Here is a 21167-nt window from a genome sequence, read left to right as displayed (position 1 = left end):
GGCTCTTGCAAAGCTGGTATTATGCTAGTACTTGTTGGTGGGCAAGGGGTGACAGTGTTCACCCTGTCTCTGAACCTGAGGTGAGTTTTATTCCCTTTCCAATCAGAGCAAATCTTCAGCTTTTTGTTAGAGGCCTCGAGGGAGACTTAGTTAATGGGACAAGATCACATGTCAAATGAGGTGTTTTACATTGATAATACCAGCTTAACTACAGTTTATCAGATGCGACTTTAGAATCCAAAGTCCCACAAGATATGCTTAGCTTCACTCTGGAGTGTCTTATCTAAGATTTTAATGCCTTGTAAACATCCCCTCTGCAAGCAGCCCTCAAATCCAAATGCTGATGGTGTTGAAAGAGCTTCACTGTGGCTCTGCAGCAGAGGCCCCAAGGGGGACACGTTGGAGGACCCTTGCAGATGAACTCTACCTTATCTTCATCCACCATGTCCTCTTCAACTCCCTCACATGCCTGGAGCACTAGGTATGACGATATTTTGTCAGGGCCCCCAAGAAAGCCTGATCGCAGCCCCCTCCTCCAGGAACCGCCCACTTCATCTATTCAGTGAGAGCTGGGGGCAGACAGCCTGCTCCGTGCTTCAGTGTTGCCTGGTGTCTAGACGCACCTCTCATGCCTTCCTTTCCACCTCATACTGTCTGGTGGGTAGTAAATAGAGTTCAAGGCCTCTTTCTGCTCTTCTTCCATTTAATAGCTTGGATACAACACGGAATTTAGCTGATCTCTACCTTGAGCAGGTGATGTACTGGGACAGTGGACTTCAGGACTCTCAGAATCAGTTTCTTTATCTTTAAAATGGAACTATAAAGAGTTTGTAACTGTTCAGCACAGTGCATGGCATGCTGTAAATGTGCCAGACCTGGCAGTCTCTGCTGCCATCCTTATCATTGTTACTTTGATTTCTATCTCATAATATTTCTATTTCATAATTTGCTTTTTCTTAGTATCTCTGACAAAGACTTGGGAATGGTTTATTCCAAGGGGATAACAAGTGACAAGGAGGAAGAAACACAAATTTCTCCACAAAATTTAAATATGTTGAAGGAGGACTACTTAAAGTTGCTATATTTAACAAACAATTTCAGTCACTAATGTGAAATCCCACTGGGGAATGAGCCCTGAAGTCTAGCAGGACAACAGACTGCAAGTCTAGAGTTTAGGTTTTGCCAAACTGGTTCCCCAACTCTTTTTGCTCCCCAACTCCATCCAGATGGTTCAGCCCTGGACCGTGAGTCTTTCTTATCCATCTCATCCCAGGACTGCCAGGAAATGCCTCCAGATTTGTGAAAAGCAGGCTGCATTTAATATTGTAACACATCTAAGTTTTAGAGGAAGGATAAATGTTTGGCTAATAAATCTATTTTATAATTCAACACACATTAAGGGCTATTTTCCAGTACACATTAAGTGCTTGATAATTAGCATCAAAAGTATTCATTATTTAATCTCTTATCTATTTAGAATGAACCAAAGATGTCATTTGCTTGCTGAAATGGGAGACATGAAACCTCTCCAGCCATTCTCCTCTTGAATCTGGTCTAACATGCAGTGCTAAGGAAAGCTGTGTGGACTTAGTGCCCCTGGCAGTTCCTTTGCTGGTATAATTTCATATCCAGGAGTCACACACATTTAAAGACATTTAGGAAAGCCCCAAATCCTTCTTCCAGCTTGTTCAAGGAAGGAAATAAATACCTTCTTTAGAAGGGCCATACTTTAGAAACACAGTTGAACATGAATTCAGTCCCTTTCTTTTTAACAATGGTTTTTGGGTAAAAGTAGTTTGTAATTCTAACTGTTCGTGTATGCTCAGATTCTCTAGAAATGGACCCATATTTTGTGGTAGAAAATGGCAAGTTTCACACAGTACTGCTGATTCACTGTAGAATAAATGATACTGAAAAAAAGGATGGAGGGAGTATCAGGTAACTTTGAAGTCTGGAGAGGAAACTCAAATAGTAAGGCATCCATAAAGATCCTGATTGCTGGAAGAGTGTGTCCTGGAAAAAAGGACGAAGGCTATGCTGGCTATAGATTTTAGAAGAAAAGAAATTTGATTTTGGAACCACAAATAAAAGCATGATGGGCCTTGGCACTGGTGGCGCACAGATTATGTCTGTTAGAAAATGTACAATTGGCAGAAAACTTAGCGAGCTGCTGAAATCCTCACCACAGCCTGCCCACCTCTCCCATCCCATCCTGTACTCTCGTTTTCGCTCACAAGTCTCCAGCAACACTCCTAGCTTTATTGTTTTGCTCCCCAAGACACAGGCTTCTTCTCTGCTCTGAACATTAGAACTTGCTATTCCCTTTGCCTGGAGAGCTTTTGCTCCCAAGGAGGTTTTGATCTGATTCCTTTTTAGCATTCAGGTGTCTCCTTGAAGAGGTCATTTTTGACCACCCAATTTGAGTAACTCCTCTTCCCCTGACTAATCACATAAGGTCACTCTCAACTCTACCATCCCTTTTAATTTTCTTCATCACACCAATTTCTATTTTGAATTCTTATATCCTTTTCCTTGTCTCCCCTCCTCAGATTGAAATGTTGGCTATATCATCTGTCTGCTTCAGTGCCGAATACCTGAGATAGTAGATGCTCAATAAATATTCATTGACTGAACAAATGGAAGAGTCATCAAGAGTGCCTGGCCCTGATAATTTGAGGAAGGGAGGAAGATACATAGGTAGAACCTTACCTGGGTGGTCCTAGGACAGCTGGACTACCCTGGGTGGGGTGTCAGGGGCTCACCACCGAGCTGCAGCTGATGATGTACCCACTGACAGTTTTGGAGCCCTCCTGCTGCTGAGCACTTTGTATCACCAATTCTTGAGGGAGGCCTGCTCTCATTTGCTTTCTACAGATGAAGACACTGAGACTCAGGGAAGTTAAGTCCCAGATACAGGCCATTAGCTAACAAGTATTGAGTGAAGTCTTAAACCTGAGATTCCAGCTCCAGAGTCTGAGTTCCAGGCTGGTGACTGCACCAGTACTGCTCACAGGCACACTGCAGAGAACAGGGAGGAAAGTTGGGAGTCATCTCAGAACCTTATTTGTTTGCTAAGACATGGAGGAAATACTGGTCACTATTTATGGAGTATTCTATATGTGCCAATTGCTGTGCTAAGTGCTGTACATACGTGAATTTGCTTGAGGCTGATCGTCTCAGGGCACAGGAAGATGGAACTTGGGACTGAAATGTGATGGCTACTCATTTACAGACCTGGAACTAAAAGGAAATGTGTGTGTGTGTGTGTGTGTGTGTGTGTGTGTGTGTAAGGGGAGTGTGCAGAAAGAAAGCCATCTGCAACATGAGGTGACCTCTATGTAGCAATGTGCAAGCTTGAGAGGAAAGCGCCTATGAGAGCAGTTATTTAGGGGAAATAAAAAAGGAAGCTACTAATATGATTTTTGATAGGTTGTATGATACATTATAAAGACAGACCAGGGATGTGTGAATGCTTTTCAGATACAAATTTCAAATTGATCAGTGTGGTGTGGGACTGTTACTCTCTAAACATCTGCTAGTAGTCTGTTTTACTAAAAGCTGAGCAGCTGATAAATTTTTGACTGGCATCAGAAGTATTTTAATCTCTCAGAAAGTAGAGGAAACAGGAGGAGGAACTGCTGTTGCTGGAGTTGATATTGACCAGTATGCGTCTTAAATCAGTACGGAATGGACAGGGACATTGGAGAAAATGAACATGTTATGTGGAATTCACTGTATTGAGTAAAGAGCCTGGGCACTGACGCAACACTAAACATTAAGGGAAATGATTTGAATCCAGTTTGGTACACTACAGGTAGGATCCATTGAAAGAGGTCAGGAAGAATTGTAAGCCTGTAAAATTATAATGCAGACATGAAAATCTGAATCGTTCCCATAAAGAGGAAAAGGGAGAAAGCCCTTAAACATCCTTCACTAGGAAAAAAGACTGCACGTATCAAACTCAGATGTTAAAAACTGTACATTAACAACCATGGAATATGGGTATGTTGTATAGGAGAATTAAGAGAGTGTGAGGACATGCAGTGTATTGATAGTGGTCTCTAAAGGTGGCCTCTATGTTCAAGTCCTAACCTCTGGTACATCTTGCAAATATGACCATATTTGGAAATAGGGTCTTTGCAGATATAATTAAAATAAAGCTTTTGAGATGAGATCATCTTGAATTTTAGGGTGGACCCCAAATCTAGTGACTGGTTTTCTTAAAGATGAAAGAGATTTGACCCAGAAATAGACCTGCAGAGGCCAAGTGAAGATGGAGGCAGAAATTGGAGTTATGTGTTTATCAGGCAAGAAGTGTCAAGGGTTGCTGGCTACAACCAGGAGCTGGGAGGGAGGCAGGGAACAGATTCTCCGCCAAGCCTCCAGAAGGAACCAACCCTGCAGACACCTTGATTTTGGAGTCTTGACCTCTGGAGTAGATTTCTGTTATTTTAAGCCCCTGCCATACCCCCACCCAAATTTCTGGTAATTTCTTTCAGCAGCTATAGGAAATTAATACAGTCCATTAAACCCTATAAATTAGGGGTGAGGGTAAAGCCTCAAACTCAGATTAATCTAAGACTCCTGAAGAATCCTAACTGAAGCAGAGGGAACTTTTAACAAATTTTGAAACAAAGCACAAACAAGGGAAAAGGTAAAGCTGCTTGCTTAGGAGGATGCCGTCACTTTTACAGGCGGCCATGAGAAAGCAAATTGATCAGCACCCAGAGAGGGAACATCTGAAAGGCTGCCGGTCCGCACCCCAGTTTAGTGTTCCCCTCCTCCTCTGTAGACAGTGGAAGGATACTCAGGGTACAATGTGTAGCACTGACCCTTTGAGCTACTTCACTTTCACTTTCTGTCAGTCAGTGCTATTGAGAAAATCATTTTTAACTTGTCTTTTTTAAAAAACTAAATATTTAGATGAAGGCTCCATGTAATAATGTCACAGTTTTCCTTTTTTTTTTTTTTTTCATCTCTTAGATGACTGTAGCAATGGACAGCAGTTCTAGATTTTCCCTTCTATTAAAATTACTTGCAAACAGGCTTGCAAAATCAATACACTGATTATTTCACAAGCCCGAGGAAGTCTTCTTTCAAATATTGGATCCTACAGTATGTGTAACCCAGCCTCTATTTTAACGAGGCTATATTTTTGTTACTGATTCTACTCCCATTGTTCACCATGCCCTTGGAAAACCAAAGCCCCCTTTTCTTAAAGAGGCATAAGTTGGGTGCAAGTTGTGGTGGTCAGATGAAGTGGGTGAAATGATCCTCAGATACTACAATTCTTTTTGCATTTCTGAAGGTGCTCACAGTTCCCAGAGGGAGGAGCAATCTTACTAGGTTACTAGGGCCCCCTGGAGACACGGGAAGCCTTTTACTACCACCAGAGAAACAATGCTCAAGAAGAAATGGTCTAACTGGAAGATGGTGAACTCCTTAACATGTTGAAACACAGAGAGCTACTGAAATGGAATTTTTGCTTCTAATTTGTGGGAAGGTTTTATAATTGAGTTCATTGATGGATGAGACAAAGAACTGTGGATTTTTCAATGTCATTATTGTGTTTGCACCTTTGTGGATTAATTTAAGTGGCTTTCACAGCAAGGAGTGAGTTACAGTAATTATTGTCAAGCTTGGACAAGAACAATAATGCACCACATTTTCCAAAATGGTGAGGATAAAGTCTTACTCAAAATTACCTTGCAGGAAAAAGTTGATTGTTTTCACTCTCTTAGTCTAGGATGTGGTTTGTTATAGTTTACAAGAGTTAGAGTATTTACCCTTGAGATGAAAGTTAGAATCCCAATGGCCTGTTTAATCTGGGTAAGTGGTCTGAAAGAATGAGACAGGCTGGAGGTAAGACAGTAAGACAAGGTGCCATGTCTGTCCACTGAGTTAGACTCATATCTTGAGCTGTGTCTTGCCCTCAACCTCTTAGAGGGAATCAACTGGCAAAGGCAGGCAGCCGGGGCGGAGGAGCGGTGAGTACCAATACCAACAGTGAGCTGTCTTGCAGTGTGCGTAATTTATATAAGCATTTCTAGAGTTGCTTTGCTTGTTGGCTTGCTGTGTGACTTGACTGGACTGATAGAATTTGTCCCCTTTCCCATTGTCTGCGAAGTATGGAAGGATTTTGAAATGAGGATGCCACAGTGGTGTTGCTGTGATTCACAGTCCCACAGGGATTCTGGTGAGGGTGCTGGACTCCAGGGCAATGGACTAGCTCCACTGATGGCTTTATGAATGTCTGTCGCCATTAATCCATTTTTGTCAATGTTTGTGGTTTTTTTAAGATTTTATTTATTTTATTTTTTGGCTGTTATGGGTCTTTTTCACTGCACACAGGCTTTCTCTAGTTGTGATGAGCTGAAGCTACTCTTCATTGCTGTGCGTGGGCTTCCCTTGCTGTGAAGCACAGCTCTAGGTATGCTTCAGTAGTTGCGGTTCACAGGCTCTAGAGCATGGGCTCAGTAGTTGTGGCGCACTGGCTTAATTCCTAATCCTAACCTGCATTATGGGGAAGGCAATGGCACCCCACTCCAGTATTCTTGCCTGGAAAATCCCATGGATAGAGGAGCCTGGTGGGCTGCAGTCCATGGCGTCGCTAGGAGTTGGACACGACTGAGTGACTTCACTTTCACTTTTCACTTTCATGCATTGGAGAAGGAAATGGCAACCCACTCCAGTGTTCTTGCCTGGAGAATCCCAGGGACGGGGGAGCATGGTGGGCTGTCATCTCTGGGGTCGCACAGAGTCGGACATGACTGAAGCGACTTAGCAGCAACCCGCATTATACTGGGAGTGGACAATTATCTATTCTCTTATAACAAAATTCTGCCAAGTGTTTCATCATTTTGAAATAGAATCTTCTAAGGTTAAAGAAAAGTGTCCACTTAAAGAGCATCCTCAGTTGGATCAGAAATACAAGAAATATTTGCTTATTTTCTGTCTTTGTCTTCACTCTGAATTCTCATCTGTGGACAAAAGGCAAGGGGTTATCTTTGGACTGCTAAGGATGAGGAAAAGAGATTTACTCATGGATTCACAGGGCAGAAGAGTAGACAGCTGTATGGAATGGGAGAACAACCTTTGTTTTATTCATCCATCCATTCATTTCTTTATCCATCCAACATTTCTGGCGTTTCTGCCATGTGCTGGTCAAAGGTGTGCAGCAGGCTACCAAAGCAAGATGATTCCTGCCCTTATGGAGCTCATAATCTGCTGAACAGAAGAAGTAGAGAGATTTAGTTGTGTAATTCCAATTTATTTATTTTTGAAACAAACTTTTATGTTAGAGGTGAAGAGAACTGAAACAGGACTGTGTTGACTTAGGTGATAGCAGTGACAGAAAACACATTTTTCCTGTTTTTAATGCTGAGTTCAGACTCAGGAGCCAAAACGCAGAGCAGAATGCTAAGGTCTGTCTTTCTTTCTAAGAACTATTTGCTCAGCCAGATTCAAAGTTACCCAAAAAGGGATGTGCCTTTCAAGGAGTTATAAACAGAGGCTCCTGGGTGGCTTGGCAGGTTCAAGCAGGATGGGGAAGCCCTAATGTATGCAATTCCTAGGAGCTAACCATTTTGGGAGGTCTTAACTTTCTTCACATCTTCCTGCCGGATAGCCCCCGTGGTGATATCTGTCAGCTGTATGAAATGCCATCTGGGTTCAGTTTCACCTTGGTTATGCGGCATACGTAACATTTCTCTTCTTTCTCTCTTCCACCTCTGTTTTTCTCCAGATCCAGCAATTGTCAATGGAGTTTACTGGTCCGAATCCCTAAACAAAGTTTTTGTGGATAACTTTGATCGTGACCCAAGTCTCATATGGCAGTACTTTGGAAGTGCAAAGGGCTTTTTTAGGCAGTATCCAGGTGAGTGTCCCTGCATTGAGAATTACAATTCAAGTTACTGATTCTGTGTTATTTTCCTTTAGGGTTCAGGGTTAAAAGTTTTTTTCTCTTCCCTTAGGAGAAAATGAAAGATTAAATTCAAATATTTTACATCTGTTGACAGAGTACAGGACAGGAATGCCGTGTGGCATCTGCATATGTGTGCACACCCGCATAAGGACCTACATGTCATTTCAGCGTCTTTCTCAATAGAGCAGTTCATAGATTCACCACCAAAAGTGAGGAACTGGGGTGTGAAACATACCATACTTGATCTTTCTGCACAAGAGATTGCTTTTATTGCTATTACTGTTATCGTTGTTATTACCAGGGAAAGGAGAAAGCCGTGATCAGCTGAGTTGAATTCCAACTGAAAAATGTAAGAAATGGAAACATTTGAGCTTAGGTTTCCCCACTCCACGGCTAAGAGGAAGAGGTTGAAATGGCCAGAGCACTACTGATGTCAGTGCCTCCAGAGCACCCGCAGACAATCCACCATGACTTTGGAACAAGTGTTCCTTCTGTGGCCTTCACAGGCCTCTGCTTTGCAATAGGAATGTAATACTGGCTAGGTTTAAATTGTAATTAAAAAAGGAAGAAAAAAAAAAAGGAAGTTTTAATTTTGCTTACAAGTTGTGAAACAGGACTGGAGGCTGCAATTGTGCCAGCATCACAGCTGTAGAAATTAACAAGCTCAACCTAAAAGGAAAAAAAAAAAAAATGCCCTGCATAATCTTGGAGCAATTAAGTAGAGTCTTTTATGTTTTCATTAAGTAAGACTAGGCACCTGATGTCTTCTCACTTTGAGGCTCTGAGACTGCCAGCCTCCGCCTGCAGGAGCTGTTTGCCCTGCGCACAGCATCTGTCCCCTGGGACTTGCCTGCCGAGTGCCTGCTTTGCCAGATTAGTCAACATTTCCCAAGAGCTGTGTTCAGCAGGGCATGCATGGTTCCTCCTGGAGCTCACAGAAATTTAAACAATAAGCATCCTATTAAAGATAACATTATAATAAACAGTGGTCTATTAAAGTTCCAGTGTCACCAAATTGCAATCTGCTCTGATACACTCAACAGCGAGTAAATTTAATGCAGATGTGAAAATAGAGCGTGGTGGGGGGCTGATCCATCAGGAAGCCACAGGAAGAACTTAATGCGGCATTCGCAGCATTTGAATGAAGGTGGAGTAAATAAGAAAAAAACACAGATTATCTATTGTCTCCACCAGCAGGAAGTCTTCAAACTGAATTCAAAAGTTTCTAATTTGAAATTTGATAATAGAGATGTATTAGTCATCTTGGGCTGCCATAACAAAATACCACAGACGAGGTGTTTGCGATTTAAACAATAGACATTTATTTCTCATTGTTTTTGAGGCTGGGAAGACCAAGATGAAGATTTGACTCTTGATGAGACCCCTCTTTTTGGCTTACAGATGGCTGCTTCTCCCTGTGTCCTAACATGGGAGAGAGAAGAAGCTCTAGTTTTTCTTACTCTTTCTGGTAGGACACTAATCCCATCATGGGGGCTCCAGTCTCATGACTTCATCCAAACCTATTCGCAAAGACAGTTACCTCTTAATATCAGAACATAGGGGTTCTTCAACCTATGAATGTTGCTGGACACAAACATTCAGTCCATAACAAAAGAAAATCCTCATAAAGGGTTTATCTAATGTTGTTCAGTCGCTAAGTCGCGTCCGATTCTTTGTGACCCCATGGACTGCAGCATGCCAGGCTCCTCTGTTCTCCACTGTCTCCCAGAGTTTGCTCAAATTCATGTTCTTAGGAGAGATTAATTTGTGTACAAGATTTTTATCAGTCACAATCCGAATAGTTGACGCAGAAACGCTTACAGTTCTTTTATGACATTTGTGGCAGAATTCTGACTTTGTAAAATTCTGCATATTTTCTGTGTGAATAAAGACGTGTGTCACAGTCCTCCAAAGGGCTTCACTGCCCTGATACACGTCAGGGCTCACTCTGTGCCTGGTGTTGAACAGAGTACTCCTCTTGTCTCCTGAATGTAAAATGATGTTAGATGAGGGATCCGTGTTGTTGTTTTTTTTTTCCCTAGGATCCTTTTTTCTTTTTAGGATGCTTCTTTTCATGTTTAGAGTGGTACAATAGAATGAACCAGTGGTAAATGTACTTGCCCTTAGGCAGAAAGGATGTTTCTTCATTCTTACCAAAGTGTGTCCTGAGTTCTTGCTTTGTTCTAAGCCCCGTGTGAGGCCCTTAGGATAAAATGGTGAGCTAAAGGGGAAAAGTCACTCCCCCATGAAGCTCCCTCTTGTGGGGAAATGCATTCATCAGAGATTTTAGTTACCAGTGAGAGAAACTCAGCTCCAACCTGCTCCAGCAGGGAACACATTCATTGAACCTTCTGACCTTCGGAGGATGCCCGATTTAGGCTCTGCCCTGTTTGCCCTCCTCTTCATTTTCATGTGGCAAGAAGACTGTGTTGTGTTAGATGAAATTAATTTCCCTCCAATATTACTTTATAATACCTTTGGGAGAGAAACAATAGGATATCGGAATATTGACAATATTTTAACATTTAATCGGATTTGAGGATTGAATCTGCCGAAGAGGTTTCAGCATTATTTTCAGTTTCTCCTATGGATGTACTGTATGTTCTAGGGACATAGTCCTATAAAAGCTGAGGAAGGTAGGCTAGGCATCGCTGATGCTGGCCGTGAAGTCTAGAGTGCCACAGAGAGAAGGCTGCATGGCAGTGAAATCTGCTGCTGAACAGCACCATTCTTTCTATCTTGAGGTGCATGCCCCAGCCAGCCTGGGTGGGATCTCGTTGGCATATTGACACTTCTAGAAATTATATGGTTCCTACAGGTGCTTCTTGGTTAAGTGACAATTCCCTGGATCTCAAAGATGTAAGATGAACCACCTATTATTCCTCTGAAGAGATTACTTGATTACTTGAACATTTTCAAAATATTGCTGTGTACAAAAAATATACTAAAATGTTGAAATATCTTAGGAGAGGTAGTACCCATCTGGGACAGGGTTTCCTGAAGTTTGTCTCCTAAAACATTTTGTTGTGAGATTCTTGGGAACAGAAGGGCTCAATGTTCAAATTAATTTGGTAATTGCTGCCTCTTGCTTTCCCAGCAGCAGAGGTTAAAAATTAATTTTAAGCAGATTAAAGACCCTCAGATGTTCCTCCTATGGTGTAGAAACCAGTTTTACTTTTATTCATTTAACTCTTTCTAACATCCAGTAAATTCTCATGGAACTGCCTTACACTGCCTGTATAAGGTAGAGAATGGTAGCATGGAATTTGGGAGATCAAGTCATAGTCCTGACTGGAAATCTCAGGAAAAGCTGTTAAACTTTGAGAGCCTTGGAGTCCCTGCCTTGAAATGATGATTTGGGCTCAAAGGTCAAGTGTGAGTAAGATCATCCTCCAGAGCCCATCTAGCCCTGATTTTGAGACAAGGTATTATCTTTGTTGTGACATCAGGGCAGCTGTGTGTAGAATTGTGTTGAGGTACTGTCTTCATCCCCTCTGTGTGTATCTCCTTTCCTAACCAGCAAAAGCCTGTGTCTCTGGGTCCCCACTGTCACCCAGCTCTTTCCTCAGTGTAGACACCTCTCTGCACGGCCACTCTGGCCTGCCTTTGGTTCCCTGGACTCTACGTGCTCTTCTCAGACTTTGGCAGACAGGGTTCTCTCTGCCTTGGATAATCTTCTTTGCCCTGTGGCCACTCTTCACGTTTATTTTACAAGTCCTACATGTTTTACATGTAGTGGGTTAAATAGTGTCCCTCTAAATTCATGTGCCCCTGGAGCCTCACTTGTTACCTTTCATGGAAATAGGATCTTTGCAGATCTAATATAGTTGGGAAGTGATCCTATTGGATAAGCATTAAATCCCATGTGGCAAGTGTCCCTATGAGAGAGGAGGGCACACAGACACAGAGAGAAGACGGCCATGTGAAGACAGAAGAAGAAATTGGAATTATGCAGCTACAAGTCAGAGAACACCAAGTGTTACTGGGATCTGCCAGAAGCTAAGAAGAGGCAAGGAAAGATTCTTCCCTAGAGCCTTTTTGAAAAGCACCAATTTCAGCATTGCCTGTGTGGAGTTACAAGCCCATTTTCTGAGACAGGATCTCAATCCAAAAGGAGAATATAGAGTATCACTAATTACTTTCCCCTAGGCCCTGGCCTGAATGCTGGGACAGTAAAACAGAATTGCCTGTTTCTTCTCCAGCGGAGCACATAGTGATGAGGCTGTGATGAAGGAAGGGTGGCAGAGGAGGGTGAGGTGGAGGATGAGCAGGTAGGGTTATGGCCTCAGAACACTGGCCACAGTTCAAGTCCAGGAATGTCCACTGAATGTCGACTATGGGTCAACACATTAAAAATAATTCTTTTTATTTGGACTCAAGCCAGTTCTTGGTGGAGTTATACATTGGAGTAATACTTAGCCTCACTATAGATATAATTTCATTTTATGTGTCAAGACTGTCAACCTAGCTATACTTGGCTTTATACAAATGCAGTATGTCAGATGTTTTTAAAATAAACTATATTCTTCTCCTTTAGTGTACAATATCATGTCACTTTTATTTTATCTTCATTACCTAATAACCTTCCTTTGGCAGTGGCTTCTCTTCTATTTTCTGATTTGTTACAGAGAATCTTTAAATTAGGTCCATTTGTGGGAGGGAGATGTAGATACAAGGAGAATAGAATAAAATGACTCTTCAGTTTACAAACTTCTATCTCATAGTTATTTCTGAAATGATTTAGCAGTGTTATCTTACGCACATACCTATTATCAGCCCAATGTAGTCCAGAGAACTGGCACTTATTAATTGGAAAGGAGAATCTCAATACTACAGTCTCAGGCCTTTCTCCTGTGAAAATAATTTTTATGTGTTTATTTTCTCAACTGCAAAATCCTCCATCCCTGAGTAACACCGATGGTTGAAAACAAGGATTTTCTATCTTACTTTTAGGCAGCAAACACTTTTCTTTTTAAATGAAAGTTTATTCTTAAAAACTAAGTTTTAAATAGAGAATGTGAAGTTTGGATGTATCCCGACCAGTCTGCAAGCCACAGGGCTAAGGATGTTGGATTCCATTTTATGTAAGGGGAAAACCCTCCAGGCTTCAAAGACTGAAATTCAACTTCTATTATGCAGCATAATTAGGGCCATTTTATTTCATTTCGATGTAGGAAGCCAAGCCAAAACAGGGCTCACAAGAGAACAGACTGTGTATAGTCTGAGATGGAAACATACCGAGTACTTTCTAATGCCTCCGCCCCCACCATGCTCTAGGCATTACCTGTCTGGGTCCAGGAACAGGGCATGACTCTGCCCAGAGATCTACAAATGATGCAGCCAGGTCCAGCAACTTGTAGGACAGTGAGATGTGGCCTTGGCAAACTTTAACTAGCCTTAGGAAGGAACTGCAGCCATGTCCTTTCTTGATGGGCAGCGGGTTACTAAAGATGTCACCACTCTCTAAGATCCTGGAGCAGTTGGGCTGAGGCCGTGTTCCAACCCTAAAGCACCTTCCCAGAGCTGGTGATGGAGCATGTGATGAGCCCCAGGGTTGGTCTTTGCATGTGATTTTTCACCCTGTTCATTCAATCAGCAGAGCAGAACAGCCTTGAAATGCTATGAATAAATATTTGAAGTTTCTGGGTTTCTCATAACTCCATTTTTCTTCTAGGGATTAAATGGGAACCAGATGAGAATGGAGTCATTGCCTTTGACTGCAGGAACCGAAAGTGGTAGGAAATGGTCAAACCTTAGTTATTTTTTAAAAGAGAAAATTTGCAGAGAGATTCAGAATTGATCTTTGCTTAATTTTCCTCGGACACAGGTACATCCAGGCAGCGACTTCTCCAAAAGACGTGGTCATTTTAGTGGATGTCAGTGGCAGCATGAAAGGGCTCCGCATGACGATCGCAAAGCAAACAGTCTCGTCTATTTTGGATACGCTGGGGGATGACGACTTCTTCAACATAATTGCTGTGAGTGCAGCTGTTTTGTGCTTTCTTTGCACTTTAAGTTCACTTGATCTTTTAGCAGCAAGCAGTTAACATTCTCCTTGCTTTTGTATACACAACATTAGATGCCCTAGGACGAGAGCCCGATAGTCCCATGTGAGTTCCCTGAATCAGGATATTGGAGGTGTTTCGGGGTCTGGGAAAGCAGTTGGGCACATTTTTTCTCACCTGGCACTCAGGCTTTGTCATCTGGAAGAGCAGCACTGGATTTGGGAACCAAACCGTTTAGAACCTTAGGGAATTAGACTTAGTGAGATTTTCTTTAAACTACTAGGTTTTCTTATGTGGAAATTAATTTTAAGCTAGGTTTGTGTGATGACAGTGATAGCAATCATGATGATAAGATATTGAAAATGTAGACAGCAGGGTAAGGCTCAGAGAGTACTCCATCCTAGCTTCAGAAACAAAAACGGTACTTATTAAGTGCCTACTGTGTGCCATTTGCTTACGTTTCATATTTGCATTATCCTCATTCCTCACAGGGGCTCTAGGAGTAGGGGGTGGTTTTGACATTTTCTCAGGTGAAATTGCAGGGATTGAGAGTGTGTCTGTATCTTGGTAGAGGTCACAGAGCTGAAAAGTGAGAGATCTGGGAAGCAAGCCCAGTTAGGAACATGCTGGCTGGGCAGGAGCACTGATTCAGGAGTCCATCTCCAGTTCTTTTTCCTCTTCTCAGTTCTCTGGTATGAGTCTTTTTAAGGGCCATATAAATGCACCCCTTATTTCCCTCCAACTCTTTTCCAAAGATGATAGCCACATGAGCCTGATTCTTTTACTTGAATACTTAGCTAGGAGCTCCTGTGTGGTGGGCACCTGTGCTTTGCTGAATCCTCTCTCTCTGGGACATGGAGTGGATGCAGCAGGCTTGGGGGCAGTGTGGTGAGGGGCACAGAGCTTGGCTTCAGAGTTGGGACTTAGTTTTGAACCCTAATTGTGGCACACACATGGCATGTCTTGGGATGAACCTCGTGAGTCTGCACCTCAGCCTGTAGCTGTGGCAGGTGCAGTCTCATTGCCCACAGGGTCCCTGCCAACATAACCTGCACTGGTGCAGGAAGCCAATGGTGGGGTACTAAAGAAGGGCTGCTATCTGAAGAGTGAGCCACGAGGACACGCTCCCAAGAGTACTAATGCTGTGTCTGTGTGGCTTCTCTGGGCCCCTGAGCAGAGTGTGTCATCATGGAACCCTGTTTCTGGGCAGTCTTCTGCATGGGCATGACATCCACTTTTATTTGCTGGCCAGAGGGCACAGGTGTTGAAGTGACTCTGAGCTTGCAGAAGGGATTGCCTGATTAGTGTCCTGCCTGCTTCTGACGAGGCTTGGAGCAGAAAGGCACAACAACAGGGCACCATGATTTAATAGCTTCAGCTTTTAAAAAACCCTGAAAAGCGAAAGGAAAACAAAGAGAATAATAAATTCCATGGGACCAGAGGTTAGTCTCATTTATTCACTGAACTGTCCCTAGTGCCTAGAACAGTACCTGGCAAATAGTAGTTTAAATCCTTGTTGAATGAGTTATATCAGCATTTTCTTTCCATGGAGTACCACTGCTAAGTGTCCCCATGTAGATGATGTTATTGGATCTTCACCCCAGTTCTGTATTGCTTAATGTGGAGACAGAGGTACCAGAAAATGACACAGTGAGGACTCAAAAACTGTCCAGGTACCCCACATCCTCTTTCCTGAGCAGAAATGAAGCCAATGTTGTTGAACCACTCAGCCATCTTACTGTGAAACTGTATGGCCTCAGGCATAGCTCTTTGAAGATTTTTTAGATGGAACTTTGGGGTTCCACGGAGAAGGCAATGGCACCCCACTCCAGTACTCTTGCCTGGAAAATCCCAAGGATGGAGGAGCCCGGTAGGCTGCAGTCCATGGGGTCGCTAAGAGTCGGACACAACTGAGCAACTTCACTTTCACTTTTTCACTTTCATGCATTGGAGAAGGAAATGGCAACCCATTCCAGTGTTCTTGCCTGGAGAATCCCAGGGGCAGGAGAGCCTGGTGGATTGACGTCTATGGGGTCACAGAGAGTCGGACACGACTGAAGTGACTTAGCAGCAGCAGTTGGGGTTCCAAATCAAGAAAAGTTACTTTGGTTACCAGTCTCATTATGAATATGCAAACTTGGCCTGATCCTCACACATCCTGAAGCATTTACAGATAAGAAGCAGCTAATTTGAGACTATCTTTCTTATTAATCTTTAATTACTCATTACAGAAGTATCAGAAATTTGCATAATAAGAAGAGCTAACTAATTACATTGTGAATCCTTTATCAGTCAGGATTTATTGTTCTGTTAACAAAACCAATCGATTGAAATAATCTCTGTAAGTTCATTAAGATATACAAACAGTGTCAGCTCAATAATGAAGAGAGGATGATTAAGACAGTTAAAAGTAGACATGCCAGTTATTATAGAACAGTTAAGGAAAAAAATTATTTTTTTTTACCCCAAATTGGTCGCTTATATAAAGAAACCCATTAGAGGGCCCATTAACCCTCACTGTACATCTGTTTATTAGTTTTCAACATAAATGATCAGCTTCAAGACTATTTACATAATTATTTTGACATCTATAAGGATTCTCTGACCTTTTTTATTTGAAGACTCTATAGTAAAATCATGAACTCTGCTCCCTTAATGGATAAGGGGATGGATCAAATATGTTCAAATTAATTTTAAAAGCCTGAGGTCATAAAAAGAACCACTAATTAGTAGTAACTCTTAACATACTGATTGCTTTTAATGTAGGCAACATATATAAAAATTTTAAACAACTCTGTAATGTTCCCATTCCCTTTCCTTTGGCACATATTCTTTCAAATTTTTCTATCTATATGAACACATATTTTCCCCACAAAAATCGAATCCTTTTTTGCAGAATATTCAGCAACTTGCTTCTATACTCATATTATATCAAGTGTATCTGCAGAACAGAGTCCCATCCTCTATAGTTTGCCTTAATTTTTTAACCAGTCCCCCTTTGTAATCTCTTTTCTACATTAGAGTGCTATAATCCATGGACTCGTGCATATATTTTTATAAGACTGGCTATGCTTCTGTTGAATAAACTCTAAGTTAAATTGCTGCACTGAAGGACAGTCTGCACAGAATTAGGAATTATCAGAATATCCACTAAGTAGGGTATAATATTTACATACTTAAAAATTGTATTGTCAGCTCCATCTGATATAACTAAATACCAAATATTGAGTGGCTTAAACAACATTAATTTATTTTCTCCTAGTTACAGAGGCTGGAAAGTTTAAAATCAAGGTCTGGCAGGACTTAGTTTCTGATGAAAATTCTCTTCCTTGCTTGCACATAGCCACTTTCTGGTCTGCACATTATGGCCTTTTCTCCCTATGCTTATGCAGAAAGAGAAAGAGGGCAAGCTCTCTCATGTCTTCTGTTATCAGGGCATAGTACCATCACAAGAGTCCTACCTTCCTGACCTCATCTAACTGTAATTATATATTATGTATGGCCATAATAATATCTCCCACCAGTCCCATCTTCAAATACCATCACACTGTGGATTAAGGGCTTCAAAATATGAATTAAGTGGAGGACACAAACATTCAGTCCATAACAACAGTATTTTGAGGGTCCTAATCACTAGATTTGTAATTGGCAAGTCTTCATTTGCATGTCCTTAAATCACCTCTTCCAACCCTAAATGTGTTTCACCAGTTTTACCTTGACAGATTGTGTGGTGGTTTATTCCTGTATCTCCTTTTCCAGTTTTTACAGTGGCACAATTGCTCTAGGAATATGTGGTATGTTTTTCCTTTGTCTGTCTAAAGTGGTCTTTGGCTGTCTAGAGGAAGACGCATTGCAGGCTCTTATGAGTATAGGGGGCTGTGATATTTGAAAATCCACCAGGATGCCCTGCAAATCTGTTTGACTGCATTGTTCTTGTTGACTGGATTCCATTTACGGGAGGGGACATTATTATTTCACCCTTCATTACACTGTCAGTTTTCTCTTGCTTGCTGGGTAGATGTTTGAGAAGACATTTCAGTGTTTTCAGTTCAGTTCAGTTCAGTTCAATTGATCAGTCATGTCCCACTCTTTGAGACCCCATGGACTGCAGCACGCCAGGCCTCCCTGTCTATCGCCAACTCCCGGAGTTTACTCAAACTCATGTTCATTGAGTTGGTGATGCCATCCAACCGTCTCATCCTCTGTCGTGCCCTTCTCCTCCTGCCCTCAATCTTTCCCAACATCAGGGTCTTTTCCAGTAAGTCAGCTCTTTGCATCAAGTGGCCAAAGTATTGAAGTTTCAGCTTCAGCATCAGTCCTTCCAATGAACACCCAGGACTGATCTCCTTTAGGATGGACTGGTTGGATCTCCTTGCAGTCCAAGAGACTCTCAAGAGTCTTCTCCAACACCACAGTTCAAAAGCATCAGTTCTTTGGTGCTCAGCTTTCTTTACAGTCCATCTTTCACATCCATACATGACTATTGGAAAAACCATAGCCTTGACTAGACGGACCTTTGTTCGCAAGGTAATGTCTCTGTTTTTTAATATGCTGTCTAGGTTGGTCATAACTTTTCATCCATGGAGCAAGTATCTTTTAATTTCATGGCTGCAGTCACCATCTGCAGTGATTTTGGAGCCCAAGAAGATAAAGTCTGTCACTGTTTCCACTATTTCCCCGTCTATTTGCCATGAAGTGATGGGACCAGATGCCATGATCTTAGTTTTCTGAATGTTGAGCTTTAAGCCAACTTTTTCACTCTCCTCTTTCAATTCATCAAGAGGCTTTTTAGTTCCTCTTCAATTTCTGCCATAAGGGTGGTGTCATCTGCATATCTGAGGTTATTGATGTTTCTCCCAGAAATCTTGATTCCAGCTTGTGCTTCTTCCAGTCCAGCATTTCTCATGATGTACTCTGCATATAAGTTAAATAAACAGGGTGACAATATACAGCCTTGATGTGCTCTTTTCCCTATTTGAAACCAGTCTGTTATTCCATGTCCAGTTCTAACTGTTGCTTCCTGACCTGCATACAGATTTCTCAAGAGGCAGATCAGGTGGTTTGATATTCCCATCTCTTGAAGAATTTTCCACAGTTTGTTGTGATCCACACAGTCAAAGGCTTAGACATAGTCAATAAAGCAGTAGAAGATATTTTTCTGGAACTTTCTTGCTTTTGCAACGATCCAATGGATGTTGGCAATTTTATCTCTGGTTCCTCTGCCTTTTCTAAATCCAGCTTGAACATCTGGAAGTTCACAGTTCACGTACTGTTGAAGCCTGGCTTGGAGAATTTTGAGCATTACTTTACTAACATGTGAGATGAGGGCAATTGTGCAGTAGTTTGAGCATTCTTTGGCATTGCCTTTCTTTGGGATTGGAATGAAAACTGACCTTTTCCAGTCCTGTGGCCACGGCCAAGTTTTCCAAATTTGCTGGCATATTGACGGCAACACTTTCATGGCATCATGTTTTAGGATTTGAAATAGCTCAACTGGAATTCCATCACCTCCACTAGCTTTGTTCATAGTGATGCTTCCTAAGGCCCACTTGACTTCACATTCCAGGATGTCTGGCTCTAGGTTGGTGATCACACCATCGTGATTATCTGGGTCATGAAGATCTATTTTGTACAGTTCTTCTGTGTATTCTTGCCACCTCTTCTTAATATCTTCTGCTTCTGTTAGGTCCATACCATTTCTGTCCTTTGTCGAGCCCATCTTTGCATGAAATGTTCCTTGGTATCTCTAATTTTCTTGAAGAGATCTCTAGTCTTTCCCATTCTACTGTTTTCCTCTATTTCTTTGCATTGATCACTGAGGAAGGCTTTCTTATCTCTCCTTGGTATTCTTTGGAACTCTGCATTCAAATGGGTATATCTTTGCTTTCTCCTTTGCTTTTCACTTCTCTTCTATTTATAGCTATTTGTAAGGCCTCCTCAGACAGCCGTTTTGCCTTTTTGTATTTCTTTTCCTTAGGGATGGTCTTGATCACTGTCTCCTGTACAGTGTCACTAACCTCTGGGGAGAAAGTAAAAAATACAATCTTAATAATGTTGGAAGCTTTTGTACTTTGTAGGCATTTTGGTTGTACAATTCTAATTCATCCTTGCCATTTGATTTTCAGTGCCATAATGGGGAAGGAAGGAAGGGAATTTAAATAGTGGAAAAGATTTTCCTTGCCCATTCCAGCCATTTTACATATTTGCATGTTTATATTACCTTCATTGCTAAGTGCATCTTATATGTTATACTGAAAATTTCTTTCCAGATCTTTCCAGAGAATAAAAATGAAAAGATAATGCTAAAACTTGTTTTAGTTTTCCTGAGCAGGATATTGCAAAATCTAAGATCAATGAACTAAATGATTAAATTATGAAAAAATTGTTGAAATATGAGAGTGATTTTGTGCAGTTGAAGTTAAAATTTAAGGTCAAACCACTGATGCATGAAGAGAGATGTTTCTGACAAGAGAAAAGCCATATTTTTCTGATTCACTTTGAAGTCTAACTCCAAGCCATGCATTAAATTAACAATATTATCATAAAAATAAGAGTGCTAATTCTGTTCCATGCTGAAATTTGAAAAATGATTTTACAGAAGCCTAAGCCATGCATTAAATGAATACAGTATTAACTGGGCTGATATTGTTAAATCAATTTAAATGCCTCCTATAGGCTGTGTTTGTGCAGAGTTGAATAGGGAAGAGCGTCATTTGTTAGTTCAACTCAGAACTTTCTGGTGCCCTGGTTTTAATTTGCAGATTTTCTTCAGAGCTGTTTCTCCAGTGCTTTGCCTGCTGTGGATTTGCTTTTTAAAGTAATCGATTCCGTATTAAAAGTAAAGGGATGGTATTTTCTTTCGGTGCTCATTTGTTCTGTATTGCTAATTATGTCCAGTTGTGTTTCAAATTACACAAGAAGCTTTTGTAATGCAAAAGATCCCTGGGATGCCTTGTGTTGGTGAAAATATTGTGGGTTCATCTGCTTCATTACATAATCTCTACACATTTTCATTCTAAAGGTTATTTAATCAAAAGTGCATCAATAAAGCCATAAAGTATTTAATAGAGTTCCAGCAGTTCTGCATCACTTTCTTGCATTGTATAATCATACCAGTATTTTAACTCTATCCTTTTTTGGGTTTTGTTTTCTGCCACTTAGGATTCTCTAAAATGTACCGATTTACTTCCTTTGCATTTTATCATCTGTTTTTTGAAGAGGCTAGAGATTCTCATCAT

The 21167-nt window shown here is 41.4% G+C and overlaps 1 protein-coding gene across 5 annotated transcripts in view; it reads left to right on the top strand.

Moving 5' to 3' along the window:
- The window catches only part of CACNA2D3 (calcium voltage-gated channel auxiliary subunit alpha2delta 3), a 903838-nt gene that overhangs the window by 444276 nt on the left and 438395 nt on the right, over positions 1-21167 (top strand). For all 5 annotated transcript variants that reach the window (XM_061396642.1, XM_061396641.1, XM_061396640.1 and 2 more), the window contains 3 exons: positions 7745-7876; positions 13599-13659; positions 13752-13902. In XM_061396642.1, the coding sequence (XP_061252626.1) occupies positions 7745-7876; positions 13599-13659; positions 13752-13902 (344 nt within the window). The remainder of the gene's footprint in view (positions 1-7744; positions 7877-13598; positions 13660-13751; positions 13903-21167) is intronic.

This window comes from Bos javanicus, chromosome 22, assembly GCF_032452875.1.
Source record: "Bos javanicus breed banteng chromosome 22, ARS-OSU_banteng_1.0, whole genome shotgun sequence".
In the NCBI taxonomy this organism is placed as follows: Eukaryota; Metazoa; Chordata; class Mammalia; order Artiodactyla; family Bovidae; genus Bos; species Bos javanicus.
Note: the sequence above shows the minus strand (reverse complement) of the source record. Positions and strands in the feature narration are given on the sequence as shown.